General features: G+C 37.3%; 1 protein-coding gene across 5 annotated transcripts in view; it reads right to left on the reverse strand.

Annotated features, from left to right (window-relative positions):
- SMOC2 (SPARC related modular calcium binding 2) overlaps positions 1 to 22,234 on the reverse strand; it is a 145,344-nt gene that overhangs the window by 40,912 nt on the left and 82,198 nt on the right. For all 5 annotated transcript variants that reach the window (XM_032183504.1, XM_032183503.1, XM_032183502.1 and 2 more), the window contains exon 8: positions 2,309 to 2,495. In XM_032183504.1, coding sequence (XP_032039395.1) covers positions 2,309 to 2,495 — 187 coding nt within the window. The remainder of the gene's footprint in view (positions 1 to 2,308; positions 2,496 to 22,234) is intronic.

Consider the following 22,234-nt stretch of genomic DNA (forward strand, 5'->3'; position numbering starts at 1 on the left):
CAGAACAAAGATTCCAAGATGCAATGCATCCATCTTTCTACCATGAGTACTATCAGATCCTGCTGTAGAGTTTTAATAGCTACTCATCTAATTTATTTTTTTGCAATGGGAAGCTGGAAGATAGCATACACCACTTTGCCCTTGAGACATTAAACTCGGAAAGACTCACATGTTCATCTTTTCTATGAATTAAAGAAAAGATAACTGCTTCTTTTTCATCATATTCTGATCTCTATCTCCCCTTGCTAGGGGAGAAAGTTTAATTTTATCAATACGGATATACTGAAAGGAACTTTTAACTAAAAAATAATTAATGGGATTCCATCCCACATAAATCTTGCCTAGAAATGAGATCTAGACACTCCTCTTAAACTCCAGACAGGAATCCCACCTGCTTGTTTACTAGGACTGTAGATGACAAAATTTACCATGCATTCTTTTAGTATAAAACTCATAAAATTAAGCACTCTAGTTACCCATATAATTCAGCACTTCTACTCAGAACTTCATAAACTCTCCATTGAGGACTCCCCATAAATCTGGCAAAGCTGAACATACTAGAAATTATCAAGGCCAAATCATCTGATATTTTCAGTATAAGCCATGAGGCAAAAAGAATTGTGTCTAAATCATGAGATTGAATCCAACTTGCCAGTGTTCTAACTTTGAAGATAGGCAGCACAGTGAAAGAATCTCTGCCACCTCTTCTCCCTCATCTGAGATACTGTGTAGTTCCAGAATCATAGAATATCCAAGTTGGAAGGGACCCACAAGGATCATTAAGTATGCATCCAGCAAGCCAAGTGAGGTGACCTTTCCCCTCCACTCACCGTTGGTGAACCACATCTGGAGTGCTGGATCCAGATCTGGGACAGCCAGACAAGAGAGACAGACATACTGGCATGAGTCCAGGAAAGGACAATTAAAATGATTGAGACTGGAGCATTTTACACAAGAAGGAGAGTGGAGAGTCTGAGTGAGCCTGTTCAGAGACTGTTCAATCTGGAGAAGAGAAGGCTCCGGGAAGTTATACCAATGTGTATCAATATTTGATGTGGGGAAAAGAAAGAAGCCTGAATCAGACTCTCCACAATGATCTCCAGTGAAAGGACAAGATGAAATGGACACTCCTAAGAACTGCAGAAGTCCTTTTACTTCACCAGCAAAAACGGATGCTCAACTCAACTTAGAGAATGAGAACTAAGGCTCCAAAAAATGATTTAAATTATAGTTCAAAGAAGGATCACTAAAAACAAGGAACAGTAAACAAATGTAGGAGTGGAGAACAGAGGAAGAATAGAAATGAACCTCTGGAATCTCTGTACTTATCTTAGGTTTTCTAGACAAATTTTATAATATTTAATTTTGACAATTTACGGATCTCAGCTTGCCAGAAACAGTAGATTACTGGTAACTATTCCATGCTCATTTAATCTAGTACTGTAATTGGTATAGACTATGGTGTAAACAGGTATCAGTAAGTAAATCAGCACTTGAAGAATATGTGAAAGCTCCTTCCCAAGAATATAATAAATTGCAGCAAGTGGCTTATGATAGTTTTCATAAATATTAGGCAAATGATCAAAAATGATTTTTACTTAAGATTGAAAAGATTTGTAATTGCATCAAGATACCCATACTGCCCACCAACTTTGTATGAGCTTCTATAACATTACTACAAGGGCCAAACCTCAATAACCAGCCTAAATAACATCCTTTGGAATCTGATATTTGCCTTGCCTACATCTGCTCTATGTGGCTCACAATGCTTTACCATGCATCCGGCTCAGCCGACATGACTGAACTCCAAGTTTCTATTAATAACACACTAAAACGATACTTCCTCTCTATGGGTTCCCAGGCAATTGTTCCATCAAAGCAAGTCATATGAAATAGTTGAGGAGGTTGCTGGAAAAATAACTGAACATTTCTGAGGCTGGATGTGGTTCCTGTCATAGACCATCTTACTTGGTTCTTCCATGTTCAGGATAAGGGGTGTGAGGTTTCCTCTGGGATGATTCATTATCTGCTTCAAGCCTTGGCTTCCCAGCATAAAATAGCAAGAATGGAAAGTAAAAATATAAAATAAAGGATCTGGGGAGCATACTGCCCATGGCATTGCAGTGTATCAGTCTTTGGCCATCTGGACTTATGGCCAATGGATCTTAGAATTATTTCACTTCAATCTTTATAGTGGAATAAATCTACATGATATCATTCAATTAGCAATAGGAAACTACATATTACTACATGCACATTAAGGCATCTACTCACTGCAGGTTTGAGCACTGAACATGCATTCCCTTACCTTGTTGATGTACCAGGGATGGGACGTCCTGTATCCACGAGAACACACCAGCAGTAGCCTGTAGAAGGATGGCACTGCACTGGTTTGTAAAGGCCACCCTGAGCACACTCTGGAATGAACACATTGTCTTTCTGGGGTTGTTTAGCTTCCTCTAGAGCTGACTGAAGTTCTTGATCACATGATGATGCTTTTGGAATGAAAAGAAAAAATACTAAACAAGCCATGTGGAAAAGACCTACTGGAAATATTGAACAATTTTTTAGTTTTTATAACTTTATTTGATTTATATAAGGAATGTATTTGAAGAGGCTTGAGATAGCCCAAGTTGGTTTATGCTGTATACTTTTAGGACTTTTAGTTTCCTTTTCATACACCTGCTACATAATACAGTCATAAGACTATCCTGACACCCCAACTCCTACACTAGATATAATCTGTAAATAGCCGAGTACTTTCTCTGCCATCTTAAAAAATTCTCCCCCACTCCACAGTTCCTAAACTACTGATTCTTTTCAGAGGGAACAGTAGAAACCCAACTTCTTAGGATTCCTTATAATTCATATAAATGTTTATTTTCTTTATATTTTGGAAAAACATATTAGTATGGTGAAAATTCTTCCACTTCCTTTCCTGGTATTTCTGGTATTGATGATATATCATTTGCTCTGGAGGCTTAACACCCCAAAGAAAAAGTAATACATTTTTATCTCTGCCCTACCAGTATGCCTCAGATCTCTTCTGAATGCGGGAAAAGCTTATATGTATACATGTTCCTGGCCTTTATATGAAACTGAAACCAGGGGCAAAGAGCAGAAGCCCCAGGAACTGAGAGTGCCAGCCATTTCACACCAATTAGTAAAACACCTCTGCTGATGAATTTTTATCACTCTTAAACTGGTATATGTGGCACTGTAGGAGATAAAAAATTAGGCGATAGACTGTTTACTCAAGCTATTTCTTTCTCCAGGATTTTTAAAATCAGTCTCCTATCATGTGAAACTTAGATGGTTAATAAAACAGTGTTTGCATAATTCCAAAGTACTCTAGTGAACAAAATTTAAATATTTGAAAAACTAAAATGTCGATAACAATAACCTCTCTACAAACACACACATGAATGACAAGAAAATCTCAAGTTATTGGAATTTCAATAAATAAGAAAATCTGTTCAGTTAAAACCAGATTCTTGCAGATGTGGTTGAGCAAATACAGTAAGATTTCTGGTGCAGTGGAAAAGACGATGGAAGTTAATCACCTTCATATTTTAAACAGCACATGACTGCATCTATACAATAGCCTGGTTTCTACAACATTGTATTTTATTCCAATATATGTAAAAATGTATGTTAAAAGTTTAAAAAACAAGCTAACTTGACTATAAGACAATTTATTTATTTAGTTAGTTAGTTCTTTAGTTGATATTTTATTATTATTTTGTTTCATATGGTAGGACAGCTAGACAAATTGATAAAATTTGCATGGTTTGTCTTTGTCTGCCCCTGGACATAATGAGAGATTGAATAGTTCTCAAAACACTAGTGTTTACATAATAAACTATAATTAAAGAATCAGTGTAGTGAGAAAAGATCCTTTAATAAAGACAAATAGTTAATTATTTACATTAAAACCTTCACATAAATAGCTATAGTGTCATAAACTGGAAATCCATCGCCAACGTCCTGTTAGAGTAGCCAAAATAAATAATTTCTTTGGTAAATCTGGATTATGATTGTTACTGATTTACAAAATAGAACAACGCTGGAAAGCACATAACTTTTAACTTGATCACTTTTTATATTTTGTATATAATCAAGCAAAAGGGAGCAAAAAAGGTGAAACAGCTGTGGTGAAAGGGAGGAGGAAATCATTACTCCTCTTTAAAATCCAGTAAATTCTTTTCTCATTCACACTGATAAACCTTGGTATCATCCCATCAGCTCCTGAGACCTTTTCTCATTTTACATCTTTGTAAACTAGCAACGGAATCTGGCAGATGTTCATATATTCTGATTACCTCTTGCTAACCCACAGGAACAATACATTTTCATCCTCTCAAACTTGTTTAGAAAATTTGGAGGCTACATAGGCAGATCATCCAGATAAAAGTGTAACAGAAAGCACAGAGACAGTGTGATGGAGAATTCCCAGTGCAAAAGCAGATAAGGACAGTTTCAGCTGTAAGTATGTACAATGCCACCTAATTTATGGGCAACTCCAGTTTCTACTGATTGAAACAACCAGAAAAAAATTGCTGATTCAAAACCAGAGTCATGGGCCACTGGAAAAAATCTGCTTTGTGGTGATTTGGTAACAGGTGTTACAGACCTAGATAAATGGACTTCATGCTCCTGACTGACTTCCCAAGGAGAGTTTTCAAGAAGCTACTGCTCAAGGTAGAATTTTAGCACTAAAATAAAAGCATGAAGTCTTTATTTTTTTATTTTTATTTTTTTTTCCTGGTTGTTTCTCTGATTCTAAGTCTCAAAGGTAGAGAGACACAGTAATATGGGACAGATTTCAGAGGCAGGTTGCAAAAGTGGCTTATGGCTTTACAAGGGACAGTGACAGTAACTGAAATGGAAGTTTTAAGATTAAAAAGGCCTTTATGGCAGAAATCTTGGAAAGAACAGACAAAAAGGCAGGATTCATACCAAATGCTAAGGGAAATGCCTTGTAACTTGGAAGACTTTAGTGATGAAAAAATATGCCTTTGAAGAGCAGCAGCAGCACAGGCATTCAACACCAAAAAACATATAGAGGAACCTATGGTATTTCCAGGAAGGACTTCCCCTTCTTACAACCTTTGGTTTCTTACCCTTCTCCTACAGATGGAAGATCATACCAAGAAGAGGAATTTATCAGTAGTCCTAAATTACTTTTCAGAAAAAATTAACCAGACAAAAGGTAGATTATAATAGACAAACTGGAAATAATATAAATCAGTGTGATGGACAGTAGGCCTGTTAGTTTTGTATATGCCAAATGACAAATCTGCTGAATCCAGATTGTTCATTTTATTCATCAAAAGTGCATAATAGTTTGTTATTTCTCTTCCTTACTCAAAGGCAAACAATCTTCAGGTCAGCTATCAGCCAATCTGTTTACTGACTGATCAAGAAAGTTATTTCCTCAGATTTAGTATTTTTGTATACTTTTAACACAACCATTTGTGCCACCACTACTATTTCCTTGTTTGTTTTCATTATGAGAATACTGTTCTTACGTAAAGTACTGCAAAACAGTGTTTACCTATAATCCTGCTTGATTTTTCCAGAAACAGAACATTAGTCCTTTGTGTAATTTCCTCTCTGAGAACCATTCAAACTTTTCTTTCAATTATTTACAACAGGAGCACTGGAAAGATTCAACTGTAGCCTTGTGATGGTTAAGAGCTCTTATCACAGAGCTACCATACTGTTGCGAATAATTGCCTTTGTAATGTCAGAAGAATCATGGTTAACCAACGTTCATTTCCCAAGAGAACCAGTGATAAATGTCATTAACTTAGAAAATGCCTGACAGTTTGTCCAAACAATCTGAAAACTATGATCTGGAACTGTAACAGATGGATGCCAGAAGTTCATAAAATGAACAGTATGGAAAAGGATCTATGCTACAATAAAAGCAGAATAAGTACAGCGGTTATTAAAATACGTCAAACTTTCTATGCACTACCTTCCTCCCAGAAGCAGGAAAGCACTGATGCTCTAGCTTCTTCTTTTCACAGACTATGTTTACGCTCTTGTTCTTACGCACTTAGTTATTTTATATCTGTCTTGACGGCAATAATAAATAAATAAATAAATAATGAAATTTAATATTAATAATAATAATAAACAACTTTTTTTTTTTTTTCTGTGCTTGTTCGTTCAATAGAATAGTTGAACACGGCTGAAAACTCCTTTCAAGATAGTCTACCATGTTCACCAGCCACGCCGTAGCTCACCTGGGATACTTTGTAGGTTGATAAACCTTCCTACAGTTTCTATCCCAAATTCTATTTTATTCCAGGTTCATAAGCTGTAGTCATTCAACACGCAAATTTCAATCATGTAACAAAATAAGTATATTTCACAGTTTTACAAGACCACCTACTTACTTTGAGAAAGTTTTTTTTTTTTTTGAAAGACAAAGTTAAACTCTTGTTCACCACAAAGAATGAGTTTAAAAACCTGCTTCAAATATAATATACATCACATTGTTATTCCATTTCTTCCCTATTTCCTTTAAACATTCATTTTCAAGTATACTTTCCCATTCTGGTTCAAGATGCCTTCACAGTCCATTACATATAACCAGTGGAAATATTTCATCTTCTGTCAATTGGAAAGGTACTCCAGCTAATGACAAACAATGTGGAGAAGTTTCATGTTTTGTATAAAATCCTGAGTCAGTTCTTGCTGCTAACAAGCAATTCTCCCTGAAAAAAAAGGTCTGAATTTCAATGACTCAAGTTAATTTTCATGAACAGAAAAATACTTAAACAGTAGAAGGGTATAATGCTGCAAACCATTATTTATGAGAGAATATGTTTATTACTCTCTGATGGGCTATTTAAAGTGTTTATTAATGTTTACTAGGTGATATCCTAGAGGAGAAAAAGAGGTGGCTTTTCTGGGAAAATCATATTGAAAACAACTGCATACCTGTGCATTTGTCTGTAGCATATCTAAAACACCAAGCACCACATTATGTAAGTTATAATAATAAGTGTGTTAGTGTGGTAACAGGAGATGTTTTAGCCACTTGTTTCACAAATTCTGTTAGTTGTTGTGCCGTGTCTTATCACAACTTCTCCCAACATGTGGATTTTTCAAGATTAAAAATAATTTTGATATTTTTATTTTGCTTAAATGTGAATTGCTGTTTCTTCAGTGTGTTCTACAGAAACAAGCTGCCAAATCTGCAGAAAATTACAAAGGCTTCTGCTCACTACTTTAACATTTCCTGCCACTACATAAACATTTCTTTTCAATTTCCTTAACTCCACAATATCTATATCAGAAACAGAATCCATAAAAAAAAAAAAAAAAAAAATCTATTTTCAGTTGATTCCTTCTCTGTCCTTTTCTCATTACCATAATGAGGCATGAAAGGACAATTTAAAGGGATCTTTTATCAGACCTCGAGGCTCAGCATACTCTACAGAAAATAAGTAACAAGAAGCTTTTGAACAAAAATACTCTGAAAAGTGATACCCATGCTTTGGAGGACTGCAGTGTTTCTAAGAGGATATACAGATAGAATATATTCGTGTCCAAATTTCAGTTTACAGAGCTTTAACTTCTGTGACTATTTCTGCTAATCAAAATGTTATCAAAATCATCAGTCTGTTCTACTTAATTTAGACTAATTTAGGCACATTTTCAGAACACTTCAAATATTGATTTATAAAAGTTCTCTGCTAGTTCATTTCAAAATCATAATAATTAGTATGGCTAAATAGTTATCCTGTTGACTTCCTGCAACTCTCCAACAAATTCACATCTCATGAGGATAAGAATTTAATTCTTTTGCTTAGGGTGAACCCTCCTACAGCCAGTGAACAGGCACAGAAGAAAATGATTATAATGTGTTTTTGTATTTTCAAATAGTGTTTTTTTTTAGTATTCAAGTTTCATTGAATAGATTTCCACTTACACTACACCAAATTGTATTTCCACATATAACCAAAACGTTCACTTTGGAAAGGCAGTAGTGAGTGTGATGATCTCTATTCAAGCTAACTCCAATCTGCAGAAGAGTTTACATTGACTGGATGGCAGATTTGGAAAACAAAACAGCCTATCACAGCAGTATTCTTACCTCTAGCAAACATGCATCCTCAGGGTAAACTAGCAGGTTATTTACCTGTAGCTGACCAATTTCATCACTCAAAATCCATGACACCTGGTTCTGCTATAAAGAGAACAGCAGCATCCAAGGAAGTCAATGAAGTATGTTAGGTAATATAAATGACAAACATTATCTAAATAACTTCACCCTAGTGAAAAAGAGGTAAGTTCCCTGGCTTCATGTTCTTTTGGGGTTTACAGCCTGCATTGAGACCTCCTCTAGCACAACAGATTCCTTCTGTGAAGAGGCACATGAGGTTTTATAATGGGGTTTAAGATGACAACTTCATACCCTTTAGGTATATAAAGTTATTTTTCTCATCCTTTATGGCCATGGTATGGACACCTCACACTAATCTTTCTTAAGAAACACTGCTCCTATAAGAATTTATAAGAATTTTAATTTTTTGCTTGCCCTCTCTTGACTGTTTCAAATAAATTCATATCTAACAGAAATTAAGTGCAACTCAGTGAAACAAACAAATGAAGGATCAACTTTTCTCATGCTACTAGTGTCTTATAGAGACTACTCATAAACCTAAATCAAAAGGGAAATACGTCTGTCGCCCATCTTCCCCCAGCAGAAATCCGTGGAAAAATACCCGCTAAATTCAGTGAACAATACATCAGGTCTCAGCTGAATATACTCCCATATACGTATGTTTCCAGTTAAACCCAATACTTGCTTATGGACCAAGTACTGAATGGAAGGAATAGGTAACGTTAATATCCAATCAAACTTAGTCCCAACATCTAGATTGCAACCAAAAGCTAAGACTAAATTATGGTATTAGTACTTATCTGGCGCCACATGTTTTGATTTACATTAGGTTCAGATACTCATCAGCATGAGGGTTCTCAAGGCCTGAAGAAAGCTGGCAACACTCCTTCCCATACTCATTCTTGTTTGTGAAAACTTGTGGGAACCAAATATTTCAGGCCCTTGTGTGTATTTGCAGACTACTCTCAATGTACTGTTGATCACTATTTTGCACTTTTGGAGTCTGAGTGGATGACTGTGGCCAAACACAAAGCCCATGGCTTCAACAAAGCTCTATGGATTAATTTATGTACTTCACTCCACCAAACAAAGCAGGATAAATCACCAACAGATGCTCTCATTTATCTATGTGGTTTCATACGCAAAGACACTGCAATAAATAAGGATGATCATCTGGAAATTCACTGAGTTCATAGAAACAAAAAGCCAAAACACAGAGAGCACCAGACCCATTTAGCTTTACCTGAAAAGGACACAGCCACAGTGACTCCAATCTACCTGTATACACCGGCTTTATCTCCACCTTTACCCTGGGTTTGAGAACCTATGTAGCACAATGTTAAACCAAGACTACACAAATTCTGTTTCTAGAAATAGGAAAAAAATTGGGTGCCCATAAGAAAAAGATGTCAGATTTAAATATGGTGACTTTCTCTTTAATCAAAATCCAGACCCACATGTCTACTAAAACTTTTAACAGACCCCACAGTTTCTGTTTGAAGGAAGGTTTCACACACACCTCTGCATTTTTTTTATTTTTTCCTTAAAATTTGAAAAGCGAATTGAAAAATTTGCATTTGAAAAGCAAAAAAAGTACAGTGAGAAAGGTTGTTGCTACAATACTGTAAAAGTAAAAGAACTGTTTTGCCACAACAGCCTGCTATTTTACTGTTTGGTTTGTTTAATTGTTTTAATTTTTAGTCCAGCTTCTTGGTTAAAGAGATGAGAAATATTATGTAAGTATTCCAATTTATCCTGCCACAGAATTACAGTTCATTAAAATTACTCATTTTAATTATTCATTTACACCAATTTTTCTCCTTCACTGGGTTCTCAAATTGCCATTGTACAAATTATAAGGGCCCAAACTAGCTACTTGTTTTCCTACAAAACGTAACTCTAAATTTTGGTATTCTTATTTACTTTGAATAAAGCAGTAGTGTGAGATCTGTCCACCGAATTGATGAAAACTTACAGAGAAGCTAGTCTTCTTCTACAAGTGTGACAGAATCTGGCTTTAAATGCTTAAGTATTAGCATTTAATTCTCCTGTAGATAAATGACAGAGCAACATGAAGTCAATATAAATTAGATTATAAATCTGAGTTCTTTCAGTGATGCATTTAGCATTAGAGCCTAAATGTTATCCTGAACATCCTGAGTCAAACATTTATTATACCATCTATGAAACGTGAAAGAGCATTGAACCGAGAGTAGCACATTTTTCTTAAAGCTTTGACTGCAGAGTGTAAAAATAATAGCAAACATTTGCAAAGTAGATTTCTTTAGACAGGCTTAAGCCAAGGATTTTTTATATACTTTACACTCCACTCTGGATTTTTGAGTGCAACCTTAACACAAATAAAAAAAAAAAAAAAAAAAAAAAGATAAAAAATAAAATAAAAACTTTTAAACCAATGGTTATTCACATGACACCATGTTAGGAGGTAAGTTCCCTAAGCCCCTTTTGCTTAATGAGTTGAGGTTGTACAGTAAGTTACAAGACTGCACAGAGGATGGATTATCATCTCCAACTGCTTCTGCTTGACTTTGATGACTTGGCTTCCCCAACATGAAGAGAGACATGGCACAAAAGACTGCCCTATTCTGCAAAGACATAACTGAAAGCAGCATTTGCAAAATAGGGTGAAACCTGATTTTCCTCTAAGCTGAGACATAAGGGAAATATCAGTTCCTATTATTGTTAGGTATGACTGCATCACACTGTCAAAGCACAGCAGCACCATAGCCTTCAAACTGCAAAACCAACCAAACCAAAAAGCCACCACCCAAAATTATAGCACATGAAAATCACTGACTTCTCAAAAACACAGTGGCTAGCTGGCCAGTCTGCTATAGAAATCTGAAGGCTCATTCATTAAACAAAATTGCACAAGGCTACCATTCTTCCTTTATGAGTATATTGACCAGCAAATGATATTTTTCTGCCAGTGGAAAAATCTCTAATTTTTTAAGAAATAGTTGAGGTGAAAACAAAGCTGGTTCACTTTTTCCATAGAGCTGTGAAAACAAAAATCTTTGCCAGGTGAACTGAGAGTAAGCACTTGTTTGAATGGCTTTATTAAAAATTACAAGACAAAATGTGCAAACTGGGTTGCCTAAATTCATGTTTTGGCAGTTAAAAAAGCCAGCAGCTTACAGGAATGTTTATCAACCAAGTGTTTCCCCTCAGTGAAACAGGAGTGATTTCTGTTCACCATTTGGGAAACTGAGAAGCTTACATCAGTGCCTGGATATGACTTTGGGTACTAGACCTTAGGTACCTAAATAGTTCTAATTTCAGAGGTTTCCAGTGGCATTGCTGCCTGCAGTTTATGTCAGATTCCTGCCATTGATCCACACGGCTAATGCTGTTGGCACTGTGCAGTGTTTTCCAGCCTTATTAGCCTTATTGCTTAACTCCTTGCTGAGACGGCTGTGCTCCATTTATGCTCTATTTTCTAAGTATCAGTTTATTTCCAACTCCCTTACAGGGAATTACCCTGATGGACAGTTACCCTGGAGCAACTATGTCATCTACCTGGACTTGTTAAAAGCATATGACACTATCCCACACAACATCCTTGACTCTAAATTGGTGAGACATGGATTTGATGAATGGACCACTTGGTGGGTAAGGAATTGGAAGGATGGACACACTCAAATTGTTGCAGTCAACAGTTTGATCAAAGTGAAGACCAGTGACAAGCGGCATTCCTCAGGAGTTGGTACTGGGGCCAGTGTTGCTTAATATTTTTGTCAATGACATGGACAGTGGAATCAAGCACAACCTCAGCAAGTTTGCCAGTGACACCAAGCTGTGCAGTGTGGTTGACATGCTGGAGGCAAGAGATGCCATCCAGAGGGACCTGGACAGGCTTGAGAGGTGGGGCCGTGTGAACCTCATGAAGTTCAACAAGACCAAGTGCAAGGTCATGCACCTGGGTTGAGGCAACCCCAAGCACAAATACAGGCTGGGTGGAAAATGGATTGAGAGCAGTTTTGAGGAGAGGGGCTTGGGGCTGTTGGCTGATGAGAAGCTTAACATGAGCCAGCAATGTGTGCTTGCAGCCCAGAAAGCCAACCATGTCCTGTGCTGCATCAAAAGGAGTGCAGACAGCAGGTCGAGGGAGGTGATTTTCCCCCTCTGCTCTGCTCTCATGAGACCAAACTTGGAGTACTGCATTCAGCTCTGCAGCCTTCAGCATAAGAAGGACATGGACCCCAGCATAAGAGGCCAATGAGTAATGGCTTTATACTAAAAGAGGGCAGATTTAGATCATATATTCAAAAGAAATTCTTTACTGTGAGGGTGGTGAGGCACTGGCACAGGCTGCCCAGAGAAGTTGTGGATGCCCCATCGCTGCAAGTATTCAATGACAGGGCGGATGGGGCCTTGAGCAACCTGGTCTAGTGGGAGTTGTCCCTGCCCATGGGAGGGGGGCTGGAATAAGGTGATCTTTAAAGGTCCTTTCAAATTCAAACAATTCTATGGCTCTGTGAAATACTTAAGATGTAAACAGCATCAACATAAGGATGAAGCAATCATCTTAAATCATGTTCTGTCATGCAGTAGTACATGACAGAAGTTATCTCCCCCTGTACTCCCAAGGCACCCAATTACTCAGGCAAATCCTGGAAAGGCATAAGCAAAGTTGATATTTCTCTGGCAAGGTTTCTTCACAAAAAGAAAGGAGCATAACCCTAACTTGAGCTAGACCTCCCTAGAGCCCCCAGTCATGGGGCTTGTCCTGTGCAAGCTCTTTATGAAAACAGGGCACCCTCTGCAACCTCCTCATGTACTCTGCAGCCTGCCTATGTGTACCCCCCACACTGTCTCATTTCATAGGCAGCAGAAGAAGGTTCAGTGACAAATTACAGTGGGACTTTTGATCATTATATTCTCAGATTTCACTGCAAGAATCACAGGCTTGAGGGGCATGAACCCTAGTCACTGCCACAGAAGCCAGGAGGAGATGGGAGGACTTTGGGCTGTTTTATGGCAATGTGGTCTGAGGTGGACACATAAGAAGTATTCAGGTATATTCAAAAATAAGATATTATTTTGCATCTAGTAGTTCTCCCCTGCGTATCTCAATGTATCTTACAAAAATGGTAAATATTTGGTAAACCTCTGCCTGTTTATAGCAGACCGGATGAGCATTACAAAATGGTAAGGATTTGGGCTTCTGAGACTGAGCAGAGATTAAACAGAGATTAAATATACTGTTCAAATGGAAATTCTAACTTCTTGTGAGTGCTTCAGGGAGTGCTACTCTGACAACCATAAAGTGAAATTTTATGCTACTATTGTTCCCACTTCCTCTTCTGTGGCTAAGTAGAATGATTCCAACCCTGGGTCTCTCAGGTACATATCCTTCAAATCTACTTCATCCCAGCATTTAAAAATTGTACAAATACTGTGAATATATTTACACCATTAAAATGACAAATGAATCAAAACTGGTCACTCTTATTCTGACTTGCTCTTCACTTTGTCAAAGAGATGTCAGGAAGCAGGTGGAAAATGAGCATGCATATTTACTGCTCATGTCTCTAATTAAAGGTACTGTGCTGTGCAATGAAAAGTCCTTGAATAGACCCAGAAGCAAATTCTGTAAAGTGCTATCATCTGTTGAGTCACACTGCTCCCAGAATGCATTAACTCTTATTCTCAGCATTAGATTAGACAAATAATGTGTACATGAACCCTATTCTAAAGGTAACTGCATTGCTTTAACCCCACACATGTCTGAATCTCATGTTAAACTAAATGCTGTACAGGTCTTGCTTTGACTCTCAGCACATTATATCTAAAACACACTATAGCACATAGGAAGTCAGTATTCATAGCAGGAGAGATACAGGATTCTGATAGAAGACTGCTTACTGATTTTGGACAAATTTCATGTGCAATAAAGAGGATGAGCCAAGGAAGAGTAATAGCCAGTAAGAATATTCTAATACTATTTATTTCAGCTCCAGAAACTTTTTAATATAGTTTTATGTAGGTCTTTTTTTTTTTTTTTTTTTTCTCCTCATATGGCTATGGTTAAAAGTCTCAGCTTTGTGCTTTGGTTTCAAGAGTAAAGCCAAATCTTTGGCTTGGCTCTACTTTCAAACTTTGGAGAAAAACAAGGGGAATGTGAATTAAAAATAAAAATGCTAATTCCACCCCACTTTCATCTCTGTTTTCAAAATGAAAAAGTTCTCTGAAGTTTATATAATGCTAAGTATAGTGTGATTGTGAAACACCCTTATGCTTTTGAAAGATAGAAAACTCCCTAGCATATTGAAAATCCCAGGTCATAATTTCTGGTCCTGTAAGCAGGAGCCATTCCACTGTACACAGGAGGGATCACCAACAGAAAAGTTGTATACACGGATCAATTTTAAAGGCTTCTTAAATGACACATGGTAGCAAAGTCAAAGGTTTTCTGAACAAGTAAAATTAAAATTTTAAAGTGTGACTAATTTAATCCTTTACAAAGCAGTGTCTTATGGTTAATCAGAAGTATCTTATGTCTGATCAGAAGATGATTAGTTTTAAGTGTTCAACTTACCACAAAAATGACCCATATCAATGGAAAAAGCCTTACACAAATACTTCTCAACAATTTATTGTGTGTGAGAATAAAAAGCTTCAGAAAGTGTTATTTTTTGGAATGTTTGCTTAGTATATTTCCCACAAATATTGCCATCCCTTTCAGAACTATTCCCCACACACACACTCATGCATATCTACCTCAAGCCTCATTTATTTTGGAGCTCTCTATGACAAACAGAGAAAATCCAAAGGATAGGCTTTGGCAGAACTGTTCAAATAAAACAGATTCTAAATATTTAACTTTTCTAGATAACCAGCATCACAGGAAACAGCAATGTTGGCATTCAGTCACCTAATAAGGAAACGTTTTTATTATAGCTTGTGTGAAGAAAGTTCTGCTGTTCTTTCTACATATCGTATGCTTTGTTTTCTTTTTACTTTGTTACTTGATGCTTGAAAATAATGCAAAATGAAGCACAGTGCATGATGCTTCCAGGAGGCTGTGAAGCTGCTGTAACTGGAGCTATCGCTGATTAAATCTGTCTATAAAGCATTCTGGGCCAAACCAATCAACCACTGGCATAATTAATTAAGTCCAAAAGGGCCTGTAGTGGGACTGTTTTCATCCATCAGGAGAAACAAACACAGGCTAATGTGGAGTGGACAAGCCTGTGTATTTACAAACCTGTTTTCCACGTGTCACTGTTGTGAATAACTGTGGCACAATCCCACAGTAACTGGCACGTAATTTTGGCTCATGTAAGTAGGTTCATTTAAATAGGGATAACGCAGGGGTAAGTTTTATATAGGCTCTCTTTACACCAAAGTCATGGTATCCTTTCTCTTTATCTGTGCTCTACATACATATTTATTGCAACCATACAATGGCAGGTACAGTTTGCAGAAAGACAGGGAACAATCTCTGAAGTTTCAAATCAGTTGAAAGGAAAAAAAAAGAGTGAAAACCCAATGGCACGATTTACATGATTGGAACAAAGAAAGCAAAAAAAAAAATAACAAAAGGCAGGAAGTCTAGATGCAAAATCGAAACTGAGAAAAAGGAGTTAGGCTGTGGCTTTTCATTTACAGAAATGCTACTATTTCCACTGGTCTGCTTATTTTTCTTGATTTCCACCTCTTATACTATATTAGTCCGTAAAGCTCCTGACTGTATTCAGCTGACCTGCACTAGACACTATCTCAAGCATATCTCTGCTGAAACCTTTGCTTCTGTTGGCACTGATCTGTCCAGACTACAGCAGGCCTCCCAGAAGCAGAGTCAGGGTAGAGCCCTGGAGCCACTGGCTAGCTGCCATGAATGTAAGCAATCAAGCCACGCTGTCTCTGTGCTGTAGCTGACGTCAGATGCTTTCATATACAATGCTTTGTAGGCTGCTCACATCTCCCCAGTGACATCCTGAGGAAGTAAAATTGGCACAGAATATAGGCCAAGAATGTAATAACACTAGTCATTCAGACTAACACCATTGATGTTCTGACACTTGCAGTGAGTTTTATTTAAAAAACAGAAGATTCCTTCCCAAGACAAACAACAAACAAAACCCTTACAGCCTTGATATGGATAATGCTGATAGTGGATAATGATTGATTGTGGATAATGCTATAACAATAAGCACGTACTCTACTAGCTTCAGGATCAAACACCTAGTTGGCATCCTTCTAGTATGCAGTATGGATACACAACTGCTGCACAACTCCTGATCCCACAACTGAATAAGGTACTCCTGAAATGGTCTCTGACATCTTACGTAGACAGATAATGACACTTTTCTACGTTTATTCCATCTAGGAGTCAAAGTATCTCTCCTATCCATTGCACTGCACTATTCAGGTGGTTGCTCATAAGACCTATCAGCTTGTTTTTGATTGCAAACTTGTAAGCATGACCTACATCCATGACCTACCTATTCCATGGTATCCACTCTTGCCTTTAGCTGCAACAGTCAAAAAGAGAAGGTAGAAGAATAGAAAGATGAGAAATCTGTTTTGGAGGAGAACCCCAAAACAGCAGCATTTGAGATTGAAGAATGATGCCTGGGCAAAAATGGAGAAATTCACAGTGAAGTTGTGGGTGGAATCCCTGCCTATGGCAGGAGGGTGGAGTTAGATGATCTTTAAGGTCCCTCCAAACCCTATGATCCTAGGATTCTATGATTCAAGATCAGCTATTCACAGAAGACAAAACAGGCAGCAAAGAAAGGACTGGAAGCAAAACAGTAGATTCTAATTGTTTAACCAATGGTGAGGATAATTAATTATACTAGAGATAACAAAGATGATGAAAAATTTTCCTAACATTCCAATAAAGATAGATAATGAAAAACAACAAATTAAGCTTAAAGGTAGTATTCTGACCCACAAATTTTCTTACTCACTTGTAATAGGGAAAAAAAGATCCTAAACAAGGGATGTTCTATACAAAAGTGACACAGGCTCATTTTGAAAAACATATAGAAAATGTAACTGCACCACAACATCCTTGAGGCTAGCACTATTGTTACTTATGTGATATTATATATGCTGCATTGTCAGCAGCTACATCAAACCATAAACATCACAAAGCCTTCTTAGATGCTTGTTACTATACAAAATCCATGAAACTAAAGTTAAGCACCAACCCCTGATGATTAGAGGCTCAGGAGCAATAGTGAGTCTCTGCACAACTAGACCCTTATATGGCTCCTCATCACACTGTCTTCTCCTTTGCAGATTTGCAAAGTTTTCTACATATCCCATGTGCTGGATAAATCACATACAACTAACATAACAAACTTCCATTCTTCTTTGGCTCTTTGCCACTAGTATGATGAGAATTATTGACTATTGTTAACCTTGAGTCTCCCTAAAAACATGGGACCAGACAGGAAACCGTAAGTTCTGACCCAGTTACCTCCACTCATGCTGATGTTAGCAGCAACTATGTGGTATTGTTAACAGGATTAAGGACTTCTTTTAAAGGAAGTCACAATACCATTAACAAAGTCTTCTAAAAAATACACAAGGCTGTTCCTGAATATTCAATACTCCCGAATAAGACTTCAGTGTACCAAAATCACCTCGTCTACAGAGAATAAAGTTGTACAGCAAAGCAACAAAGAGAAAATACTAGGCTTTGTTCACTCTTTCAGCTGGCAATGCAAGTGGACTATCAGCTCTTCCGCTGACAGTACATCCATTAAAGTCGAGAGGAATTCCAGCTATGCAATAGCAGCCGTATTGGGGTAGACCATCCTTTTATCAATGATCTGGCAGACAGATATATCACATACTAGCTACTAAATGAAATGAGTAGGCACTGTATTTCCAAGACAGGGAATAATAACATCAACAGTCCTGTACCACTAATGTCCCAATTTAGAGGGGGAAAAAAAATATAGGCCTGATTCCTGATTCTCTTCTCTCCTCATCACGCTCCCAGTGGCATTGCCCATCTGGCTACGGTGGAGTTACTCCTATGTACACTTGTCTAAGTAAAAAGATGCTTCATGCCTGCTAAAACTAAAGCATATCCTCCTACAGTCATTTGCTATTATTATAATGAAACATTTAGTTTAAGGGATGAAGTACAGGATGTGTGACTACATTAGAAGTCATACTTGGGATGTTGGTAGAGAAAGAGAAAAGTGACCTTTCAAACCACTGACATTTATACTGATATTTTTGGCTTTGCTGCTTCCCTGTTGAATCAACCCAGAGGCACTAAAAATAATGCCCTAAAAATGATTTTAAACTGTTTTTTAAAACCTGATTAGAAACTGCGACAACACTAAGATCATAAGTCTTGTAAGCTGGGCAGGACTTGGCCTTTATTCGGCCAAACAGGAGGGCAAAGAGAATAACTCTTTCGTTACCTTTTTCAGGCCTGTAACAGCTATCAAGATTATGGCTTCAGCTAGACAGTCAGAGATTTGGAAAAAAACAGACAGGAAATGTCCAAGATCAAAGTACTTACATATCTTCTCTCCGAACCAGTTATGTAAGTAAAGCAGAAAGGGTCCCCACCTCCTTGCCAGCCAGAGTAATTGGTCACAGTGCTTTTGTGCAAGCAGGGTGAGCTGTATGATGACAAAGTGTGATGGACATGAACCTCTACAACTAATCACACCTCTGCCTCTGTTAGGAGTCTACATTGTAATGGAGTCTGTGGGTAGATTTATTAAATAACAGGGAAACATAATCAGATAGGATCCACCCTGTACATCAGTGGAAGCTTTCCTCAACACAAATCTGAAGATTTGGCCTAGTGACTGAGGGGGAGAACTGCAGACCCTCGACCTATGATTTGAACCTGAACAGGTCTTGCAACCTTGAACTAATTTCTGCTTTCTTGCAAAAACTGTATCTCAGTTTCTGAAGGCACAAGTGGATTTAACTTGACTTTATACTCCTCTGCTCCCAGATGAAACACCAATCAGTCTGATGCACTGCTCTAACTAGGTGCACTTGGAAACAATTCAAGGGTATTTCAGGTCATTACCTGTCATGTAAACACAGAAGCATCCTCCTGAACAACAACAACAACAAAATATCCTTTCTGCTCATCACAGGGGACAGGATATTGTAGAAGATACTGTGCTAAAGGAACCTAACTACATATTAGCTTTATGGCTGCCTCAGTGCACATGGAGCCTAGGGTGAAAAAGTGAGGAGGGATGAAACCATGATTTCTAAAGTAGTCACAGATACCACAGATCATTCCTTGAACTAAACTGCTCAGTGTTTTAATAGCAAATGACCATAGGACAGGCTGGTTTGGTTTCAGTGGGGACAAAGCCTCTTTTCACTCACACCAATGCACGTAATGAAACCACTGCAGTCAGAAGGGGAATGCCACTGGAAGCTTGATGAGGAGAGAGGAAAAAGTAAGGAAGTCATCTATTCAGTCACCTTATTTGCTTGCGTAATATCACCAGCTCTTCCAGAAAAGACAAGAACCCCTAATTCATTCTGGTAGGAAGAGAAAGCCTCTTGGTTTTGGTTCCAAATGTGTGTTGCAAAACAGGGACATGTCCAAATGGATTCTGATAATGGTTTAAAACATAAAGATTTGAGGACATTATGTATTTATTATGCATTACAGTCCAACAAAAGCTACATTTAAGCAGTCATCAAAATAGAGGACAATAAAAGTCCTTCCATTTTGATAAGCTGTCTTTACTCACTGAGGGATGGCAAAAATGGTAAGTTTAAATAGCACTGGAAAACAATGGAACAAGGTAACTCACTGTTTTAAGTGTTGATAACAATTTTTTCATAGCTTGTTATGTTTCATTATGACTGCCTGATGGAAAACCAGGTATTTGAATTAAAACGTTTTTTATGAAAAGCATTTACTTTTAATAAAAAAAAAAAAAAAAAAAAAAAAAAAAAGTGTTTTTCAATGAGAACAGAACAAAAACAAAAACCCAAAACAATTGTTTCTTTGTGTGGAACTTCCCAGGGAACCACATGATCCAAGATGTCTATAACTCCTCTAAGGTATCTCTGCATCTTTTCTAAAGGGAGACTGTTATATCCTGATGTGTAGTAAGCCTGGAGACCCCAGCACCACCAAAAAAAAAAAAATATATATATATATATATATATATATTCAAAATCACAATTTTGAGTTTTGTGACAAAACAAACTGTTCAGCTATTTGAAGGTATGCTTTTATGATTTGAATTTTCAACTTGTAAATATATTTTTTAGCTAAAATGTGCATTTAAAAAAAAAAAAAAAAAGTGCCCTAAGAAGTCAGATTATTTCCAAAGAAGGCTGAGTTTTCAGCTAGTTTGGGATATTTAGCTTAGCTCTCTCTTTTTCTCTTGTGTTTTGTAACACACCAAGAGAATCTAAGATCTAAAATTTAATTTACAGCCTTAATCTTATTTAAACACAGTTTTATTTGTGGTTGAATGCAGATACTTGGCCTGCCGCTCTTAAACTAAAACAGGTATTAAAAATAGCTTAATGAAAAACAGTGGTCTGTCTCTTCAACCACTGCTTCTTCTCCAGTAACACAGAAATCTAATGCATTATGGCAACAATACCTAATGCTATTTCTCAGCAGTGCAGAGTACAGGAAAAACATGGTGTCTAGCATTTATCTGGAATAGTCTATTAGAGAGAGGACAGAGCATGACAGACAGAGTGGAGTGAAGAGGGAAGCAAGCCAGTCGTAATATGATACTTGAGGTATATACAGCACCTTATAGATTAAAAGATCTCAAAGTAGTTTGATGTACTTTAATAATGCAATTTGACTGGAACAAGTTCTCTCGTGCCAAATATGACCCTTGGTGTAGCTTTGCTTGGAAAGGAGATTCAACACCAGTCACAAACAGAAAAGCCATTGCATAAGAGCATGCTTGGGGAAAGGATCCATGGATGATGGCATCAACCTGGGCCCTTAAGTGCCTATAAAAGTAGATGCTGTAGACAAGTCTTGTTCTGATATAATAGCTGAATTGCAGATGCATGGCCAGCACACAGGTTTTGAGGTGAATTCTACTCCTCCCACAAAATTCCCTGTAGAAGCTGAATTTCTTTTGCTTTTATACCAAATGGAAAATACTAGCATTAGTGATGAATCCTCAGAAAATGTTTCAAGCATTAAAAAAGGAAAAAGGCAATAATTTAGTTTGAAAATAATTAAGCAGTTCATGAACTGTAGCACAAGCTGTCAATCTTTTCAGGATTTTTGTTCAGACATACTTGGCTTGGCAAATAAGAAAGTTGGAAGTTATACGTGATAAATGATCTCACTAAAAATCCCTCCAAATTTAAACCACTGTGACTGCCCTTAACTTGATCTACAAGGGAACATCTAGAAATGAATTTAGCCTGTCAGAAACATAGATGTCAGGAAAACTTGGCTACAACTGCCAGGGCTGATTCATGTTACATGGCTACCAGTCCTTTTATAGGCAGTATTTCCATTAAAGAATTTCCATTAACAGCAGTTAAAGCTCTTTTGTACAGAACAGCCAGAACATACAGAATTGCACATTCACATAAGATATTAACAATGGTGTATCTTGTTGTGAATGTTTTGGGCTTTTTTAAAACATTTTTTTTCACTCAATTAATGGTACAGTTAGCCACTTGACTGATCCATTTGGAAGAAAGTGAAAACTGTTTTCCTCAGAACAGTCTAATCTGCTTTATAAAACCAGAATAATCTTGCCAGAATACTGGATCACTTTGATTAAAATTAGAATTGAAACTTAAATTTTTGTTATACCATAAGGTTAGCGTTTTCTAGAGGTTTTCGTCTCAGAGATGAATCACAGAATCACAGAATTTTCTAGGTTGGAAGAGACCTCAAGATCATCGAGTCCAACCTCTGACCTAACGCTAACAGTCCCCACTAAACCATTTCCCTAAGCTCTACATCTAAATGTCTTTTGAAGACTTCCAGAGATGGTGACTCCACCACTTCCCTGGGCAGCCTGTTCCAGTGCCTCACAACCCTTTCAGTGAAGAAGTTCTTCCTAACATCTAACCTAAAACTCCCCTGGCTCAACTTAAGCCCATTCCCCC

The sequence above is a fragment of the Aythya fuligula genome, chromosome 3 (assembly GCF_009819795.1).
Source record: "Aythya fuligula isolate bAytFul2 chromosome 3, bAytFul2.pri, whole genome shotgun sequence".
Classification (NCBI taxonomy): Eukaryota; Metazoa; Chordata; class Aves; order Anseriformes; family Anatidae; genus Aythya; species Aythya fuligula.